The sequence below is a fragment of the Lepisosteus platostomus genome, chromosome 13, assembly GCF_059453375.1.
Source record: "Lepisosteus platostomus isolate fLepPlt1 chromosome 13, fLepPlt1.hap1, whole genome shotgun sequence".
Lineage (NCBI taxonomy): Eukaryota > Metazoa > Chordata > Actinopteri > Semionotiformes > Lepisosteidae > Lepisosteus > Lepisosteus platostomus.
Genome location: NC_142623.1, coordinates 20,455,824 through 20,463,662, shown reverse-complemented (window position 1 = coordinate 20,463,662; position 7,839 = coordinate 20,455,824). Strand labels below are relative to the sequence as shown.

Here is a 7,839-nt window from a genome sequence, read left to right as displayed (position 1 = left end):
TTATTGATGTGATCTATGAATTTACTAGCGCAGTTAAAAATTGTAGCAGTAAACAGCAAGAGTGCTATAAGCTAGGAATCAGTAAAACAAAATTGTAAGCAGGCTCTGCACACGGATTCACCACATTCAAAATACAATTTATAAATCCAATAACTGAAGATGCATAGTAAATCAACAAAAATATTGATACACTGTATATATTGTACATTGAAAAGCATTAGTATTGGTACATTAAAGTGAAATTTGTGCTCTGTAATATTTTTACCGTGTACTATTAAAATTTGTATTTCAGATCAAAAGATGAATATGAGTCAAAGTGTCTCCCATTGACACAGAGTGTCAGTTTTTATTTCTGGATGTTTCAATCCACACCCAATTCCAGGTCAGTTTACAGAAATTATTGCAATAAATGAACTTAATATAAACTAATGTAACAATAGAACAGTATTTGCCATACTTCTTGCATGCAATGACTGTCGGAGCCATTAACAGTACATCACTAGATATGTTCCTCCAAGATGCTTTACCAAGCCTAAACTGCAGGCATTTGTACTTTAAGCTTTTTGCTGGAATTTCTGACTTTAGTTTCCTTTTCAACAGGTAAAATGTATGTTTAATAGGATTCAAATCAGAAGATTGAGGTGACCAGTTCAAAATTTTTCTTTTTTTTCCCGATGGATTCTTTGGAGTACAGTATGTTTTGGGTGAATGTCTTACTGCACATTGAATTACCACTCAATGAGTATGGAGGCATTTTGTTGAAAATCCATTACTTCAGAATTAATTCTGCTGCTGCCATCATCAGTTATATCATTGGTAAAGACCAGTGGCCCAGTTCCAGTGCCAGTCATATATGCCCAAGCCATGACACTACCTCCACCATGCTGCTCAGCTGAGTTGGTGTGTTAAGGATCTTTGTTTGCTCTTTTCCTTCTCACACTTTTGCCTTTCTGTCATTTTGATAAAGGTTTATCTTAATCTTTTCTGCCATAACATTGGTCCAGAATTGTTGTTATTAATCTGTGAAATCTACACATTCTATTCTGGCCTTTCTCTTTCTGTTCTATACAAAGAAAAAATAAAAGTAATGGATTACAAACATAGGAATAATATCATTAAAACATTATATGTTAAAACACCATTATGACATTTATTTTTTAACTTGTAACTCTCATGTTCTGAAATATCAGTAAACTGTAAAGTATTACTGTTCGAATGGGTAGCATGAGGATGCATTGGCTGCAAAGGAACATGTAAAGGTTAATACCATGCCAAAAAATAGAAAGGTGTTACACCAGAACACGGCTTTACAGCTGAAATATATTTTTTTTACGTTTCAGAGTTAAATTAACCTTTACCTGAACATTTGTTTACTTTTGGGAACAGACTTTGTCAGAAGTGTTTGGAATGGTAGTTTAACTCTTGAAATTTTAATATGAACATTTAGCTTTTACTCTTCCAATTGACAGACTGATCAGGATGGATTTGTCTTAGTGATGTCCAATCCTCTTCTACTGGCTTGGCCCAGGGATGTTTCATCATACAAAGAGAAAAAATAATGTTTAATTCTCAAGATTTCTCTTTAATGGAAATCCTGGCTAGAATAGTGAGCAGAACTTCCCAACAGTGTGATTCAGATATAGTTGTATCACAATGGGTGAAGAGAGCATGGTTCACCCCAGGGTGTAGGACTACTACTGAATATGCTCTGATATGCAGGCTGTAGACAAAAGGGTCCAGCTGTATTTATTTGATTAAAATCCATAACAATTGGCTCACAGTCAGAATTCTTTTTACGTATGGACTCACTTTTGGCCTGATATCTTGAATGAATTTTAAAGTCCTGACTAGGACAACAGTGTTGAGTTGTGCTGCAGTATCTTTAAACCAGGAAATTACTGTTGTTGATTGGTATTGATGTCAGGTGTAGTCTTTTAGATGATTGACCATGATCTGATCTCTGTTCCAGGATCTTTTTCAAGATTTTCTCAATTGCATTAGAAAACTGAGAGGAACGTTGTTCGACTATTCATAATTAGGAAGGTTGAGAACAGACCCTGTTTATGCAGACTAGGGATATGCTGCTGTACAGAGAGTCTCCTTTCTGGTGCTTTACACAGACAGCTGAACTGTAGGCCTATTCTCTGGAAAAAGAAAGCACATTAAAAACTTTTAATAAAACATACAGTAATTCCTAGTGTAATATACCTTATAGTACCTTGCCTCTTCAGGAGGGTTTTTTTCTGCACCAATCTTCACCTTCATCACCCTATGTTACTCACCACCATTAAAGACACCTTCACTGGGCAGATTCGCAAAGGGATAAAGCCAACACCAGGTGAGAAGACTGGAAACACTCTCTCAGTAAATGTATCTTTAAAAGTATGTATGGGAGTCCCATCACTAGGATCAGAGAATGACACCTCCCCTCTTTCATAGTCCAGCTGCACTCTGATTTTCTGGGGTTTCCTCTTCAAAGTGAGTCTCATCCCTGGTGAGGTAAGTGTACTGTAAGAACCTTCCCAATGCCATATAGCCCAAAATCCTCTTTCTGGGCTCAGAGTCATTAACCCTTTCCTATCGATGGACTCTTTGCTCACACCTAAGAGCCAGTAAGCGGTGTCTCCCACTTCAACATCCCAGCAGTGTCTTCCTGAGGTGAATCCCTCAAATCCAAGCACACAGTAATGCTCATCAAACCTCTCTAGGTTCATAGGAAGCTGCTGTTTCTCAGCACTGTATCTCACACTGGTTAGATCCTCAGACAACGAGAGATGAGGATTTGCTGTGATAGGATCCAGAGTCACAGGAGCTGACAAGAAATTCAAGAGAAATTAACCATACTCAAAGAAATATATAATAACATTTTTTTACATATTATGTTATGTGTAATTTAATACTGTGTGTAATGACCTCAAGAATAGCAACATGAAAAATTAACAAACAGGAACAATATGTTCAAGACAGGAGCCATACACCCAGGAGCATAGATTAATTTGTAAAGCTAATAATCGCACCATAGTGTAAAACAATAAGAATATGAAATGACAAATGTGAAATTAAATTTTAAATCTTTTAAGTGTATCTGTTTTCCTTCCATCTCTGAAAAATTCCAAACAACACTATATTGATGAGAAAAAAGTCACACGGATGACTGAGTTACTGTACCAAACTTTGTCCTTATCCAGGCAATATTTCAAGTGTGTGATGGTAAAGATATGAGGATGAATGACCTCATCAACTAGAGCAGATCATATTCTACGTGTGACCCCTTCCCCCTTGTACTTACTGTACTGAACAATCCCCAGCATCTTCTCCAAGACTCTGTACTTCAGAGATCCAAGGTGCTTGGCAACATCTATTAGTGCTCCTGAAACCTCTTCTGGATCCAGAAGTGTGCACTGGGCTCTGTAATAATATTCAGGAGTTACTGTAGTGTTGCTGTGATATTCAGGCTCATGACAAAAGGGTCCAGCTGTACTAATTTATTTGATCAAATGACAAAACAAATGGCTCACAAGTCTAAGGATTTCATCTTCAAATTTTGAACAGAATTCTTCTGTTCACTTTCAGTCTGGCATCTTGAACTAAATTTAAAGTCCTGACTATGACAACAATGGTAAGTTGCAGTACCTTTAAACCAGGAAATTGCTGTTGATTGGTATTGATGTTGTCAGGTAGTAGTCTTTGGAATCAGTGCAATTGAAAAGAGGAAGACAAGTCTACATACCTGCTCTTTGTCTCCTTGTATTTCTGAAAAACAAAAATACAACCACTTATAAATTATTCCCAGAACATTAAACAGGAAGTTTTGGGGGAATTCTGAAGAACTCTCTGCATAATAAAATAGTTATGTTAGTTCTGTTTAGTGACCATGATATAAGGGTAAAAGATGCAATGGTAATAAGTTGCAAGAAGCATGTCTGAAGCATATAAAATGTTTGTTATGAAGCAGAATATTAAATTGAATTTCTATAACTTGTATAATACAGAACTAAATGCTAAAATATGACAAGAAAATTATAATTAAATTGCATATAACAAATTAAAAATGAGAAAACAAAATCCCAGAATAATTAATTCTGTTTTTAATTTCCCTTTTACTTATTATTTGAAATTAGCCCCTTGTCAATGAAGATACTAAGTACTAAGTTATCACTATTGCGGCCCACACTGAGAAGGGTCCTGGTGTTACTTCAATGAAAGTGAGGAGAATCCAGGAAACCCCATAGATACCAGTATAAAACTAGAAGCAGAACAGACTGCTAAATTACATTAGAATCTTAAATTAAGATAAAGGACAGGAAAATATAAACAGCAGCTATCATTGTATGAATGTGCTCATTTAGTCTGCATCTTTACCTGCAGGAATTGAATGTCTTCAGTTCCCATCTCTTGTTTTATGGTTCTGATTGTGTCTGAAAGAGATGAAATCTCTCTTGTAAGGCTCTCAAGATTCTCCTTCATTATCTGACTCTTCTGCTCTTCTTCTTCCCTCAGTGCGTCTATCCTGGCTGCCTCTTCATTGAGAAGAAACTGTTGAAGTTTCTCAAATTCCTCCTTTATTTGCCTCTCAGTTTGTTGGGTCTGCATCTGAAATTGAAAGTGTTTATTATTTGTTTAATTGTATTGGTTCTTTGTGATTCTTGGAACAATCTCTTCAAATTGTAGTCATGTTTTCAGTTCAGTTTCAGTGTTTTATCTTATATTTTAATAAGTGCCTGTTCCAGGAGCTGTAGGGAAAAAACTAAGATTTATTAAGGAGATTAACTCTTTTACAGGGACTAATTTCTTAGATTGTTTCAGAGCAGTTTCTAAACATAGTCTTTGCCTTTTCTCTTAATTGAATATTTTAATTTGTATTTCTGAAACTAAAATTATAAAGGCAATATTACCTTAATGTGCTCTGCAGTTTGATCACATGCCTGTTTAACTTTACAAAAGGTTTCCAGCTTTTTCTGTAGGGGCTCCAGTGCAGCCTTGAGATCCTCCTGGAATGAGACGACACTTTACTCCAGAAAGAGTGGCAACAGACATCACTGCCAACTCAGGATAGAAATTTCCTATCAATGGAAGAGTCACACGACATGGAAAATCTCTCAAGGAAAAGGTTTCTACAGACCCTTCAAGTGACTCTGTTGCAGCAGCACCTCAATTGTTATATGAGTCCTGATTGCCAGAGAACTGGATGAAAGTTTGCATCAAAGTATATCAATTTCACAGATTCAGAATAAGAGCTGAAATTAAAGAATATACAGTACAGTATTTAGAAACTAAAACATCCATCAATAATCACAAGAGCTTTGTTCCCATAAAATGTATGAGTGAGTTTCAACTTTTGATCTCATTCTTATGGGTTTATGGTCTGGGTGTGATAGATAGAATAAACAGAATTCCCTAATTGTATATAAAATAACTAATTTCACTCTCCAGCCCTTAATTAAAAACAAACCCCTCTATTCACCAGCTTCAAAAGAACCTGCAAGTTGATAAAAAGTGAAGACAGCTGTGGAGATTAACATTGATTTCTTAAAATCCAACACACATTAGTTTCCCTTTGTGACACAGTGGAGATTTATTCCTCAACCTACTGTATGACTCCACTAGTTCCCATTAGCGGGCCTAAGAAAGACAGGGAATGCACCTCTCTCGCTCTCCTCACTGACAGCTACGTGGACCTGCAATAATTATCTAAATCAATCATACCTGTTTTTCCTAATTAAACACCCTATATTAGATATTCACGCGGCTGCTCCATTGTTTGTCACAGAACCCCACCAACAGCTCCTCAGCTCAGGTGCATTTTGGTTTTCTCTGTGATCCAGAGAACCATTTCTTTTACCAAGCGTTATAGCTCACCATTCAATCTAAATAGGACCATACAATTACCAACAGAAAGATTTCAAACAGACAGTATACGTCTTGCAGAGGTATTTGATATAGAGCCAGTAAAAGGCTCAGCTCAGGATCCACACATTGTCACATCTTATACAGACTAGTAGTAAAATGTTTTACAGTTTATCCATGTCTGTAGTCAATCATAAATGGCACATGAATTACTGTTAAGACAGGTCTTGAATGAATAGGTTCTTGCTACAAAGATACAAATAAGAAACTACTTAAAAAACAACAAATTGCCTGGATTGTTATGATTATATTTCACTTGCAATTCTCACCTTAAAATCCTTTAAAGCCTCCTCCAAGGGACGGAGCTCATGGTTTTTATGATTTAGTGAAGTCTGGCAAACCACACAGATAGGCTCTTCATCATCCATACAAACAAGTTTAAGTTTCTCACTGTGCAGACTGCAGAGCACTTCAGACCCTGTTGGGGGTTTCTGACTCCTCTCCTTTGTGAAGGCCTCACACAGATTCCTTAAACACAGGCTGGCATGAGGTTGTGTTTTAATAAACTCCCTGCAAAGTGGACATTCCTGAGATCCCTTCAATTCCCAGTACTTCTCCATACAGTTTTTACAGAAGCTGTGGCTACATGTCAGGACAATAGGATCCTTGTAGATATCCTTGCACACAGAACAGGTGATGTTTTCTTCTAGAAGAGAGTATTTTTCTGCCATTTCTTCAGTTATAACTAGACCCACCCTGCATTTATAGTTATATCTTCTTGACTATGTTTCATAAGGACATTGACATCCTCTTAATTTTCTCTAGTTATAATATGTTATAATAAGTAGACGTTGCCTCTGACATTACCAGTAAGTTCCTGAAAGAACACAATAGATTATTTTTCATTATAAAAGTAATGACTAAAGCCTTGAAATGGCAACAACACTCACGTTGCCTGCCTCTTATATATTCTCCCCAAGCAATAATCTAGTTTGACAACATTGCTGAGTTTTTCTGAACAAGGAAAAATGTTTCTGGAAAGTCCTAAAAATGTGGTAATGCTACAGTATAGCTTGTTGGTCTGCTATGATTGGATGAGTCAGGCAGTGCAAATGTAATAGAAGTTTCACATTTCTTTATTTCTGATCATTAATTTAGTTCTTTTTCAGCTTGTATGGTCTACATGCTATGTAGAGATAAAGTAATTTTTTTGTTTTTAAAATGCTGTAGGAAATGTTTTAGGTAACTAAATTATATTGTCACCAGTATTGAAATACAGAGAAAACAAACTATATGTGGATTTTAATATGTTATTATGCAAAAATAAAAAATAGCAATTCTTATCCAGCTTTTCTACACTCTACACTTCTGCTAACAAATTTGAATACCAATGTTACAAAATAGCAGGTTCAGGAAATAAATCTGAGCACAAGGTAAGGGTGAGGCACGTGTTCTTTTTACACGACCGACAGTAATAGCTCTGTGATTATAGTAGGAAATCAGTCAAACTTGGACAATACAAATACAGTATTGAGTAACAATGAAAAACACAAACAATACAACATGAAGCATACACCAGTTACATTGTACATGTCTATGCTGTGCAGAGGCCTATGTCCTACTGTATGTTCTACTCTGTAATCTGAAAACACTATGAAATGCCTTATAGACCAAAAATGTATCCTAAAGAAAACTAAACCCCCTTTTCTTCTGTACATCATGAATGTCAAAACTGAATGGAATCACTCTGTATATTCCAAAAATGAATCAACGAACTAGGAAAAAATGTCACAACATGTAACAATCAGTACTCATAGTACTGCTGCTTCATTTAACATTTTAGCGGAGTGCTTTGCATTCCTTGTACCTTTTTAATAAATTAAAGTAGAAATTTAGGACAGCTTATTCTGATGTAGGCTCTAGAAAGACCTTTAAGAGGATATTTTTAGAGCAAATATTTTCAGGTGGAGTGGTAGTTGTTTTAACTGTAAC

The 7,839-nt window shown here is 36.0% G+C and overlaps 1 protein-coding gene across 2 annotated transcripts; it reads right to left on the bottom strand.

Annotated features, from left to right (window-relative positions):
- Positions 1 to 317: 317 nt before the first annotated feature.
- LOC148650206 (zinc-binding protein A33-like) lies at positions 318 to 6,887 on the bottom strand. 2 transcript variants are annotated; one of them, XR_015926052.1, is made up of 7 exons: positions 6,177 to 6,887; positions 4,896 to 4,991; positions 4,363 to 4,593; positions 3,731 to 3,753; positions 3,290 to 3,408; positions 1,359 to 2,812; positions 318 to 1,063 (listed from the first exon to the last, which is right to left on the bottom strand). XR_015926052.1 is itself a non-coding variant. In XM_088603773.1 (6 exons), the coding sequence occupies exons 1-6, from the start codon at positions 6,576 to 6,578 to the stop codon at positions 2,265 to 2,267; spliced, it is 1,419 nt and encodes a 472-aa protein (XP_088459899.1). In that variant the 5' UTR covers positions 6,579 to 6,887; the 3' UTR covers positions 318 to 2,264. The 2 variants fall into 2 exon arrangements, 1 of the variants encoding a protein (XP_088459899.1); XM_088603773.1 differs by having other exon boundaries at positions 318 to 2,812.
- Between the last annotated feature and the right edge of the window lie 952 nt (positions 6,888 to 7,839).

Excerpts from the sequence above, each read along its gene's own strand:
- LOC148650206 (XM_088603773.1), bottom strand. The coding sequence starts at position 6,578 with ATGGCAGAAAAATACTCTCTTCTAGAAGAAAACATCACCTGTTCTGTG. Across the intron at positions 4,992-6,176 it reads AGGCTTTAAAGGATTTTAAG|GAGGATCTCAAGGCTGCACT; the intron begins GTGAGAATTGCA and ends GTCTCATTCCAG. Across the intron at positions 3,754-4,362 it reads AAGACATTCAATTCCTGCAG|AAATACAAGGAGACAAAGAG; the intron begins GTAAAGATGCAG and ends TTTGTTTTTCAG.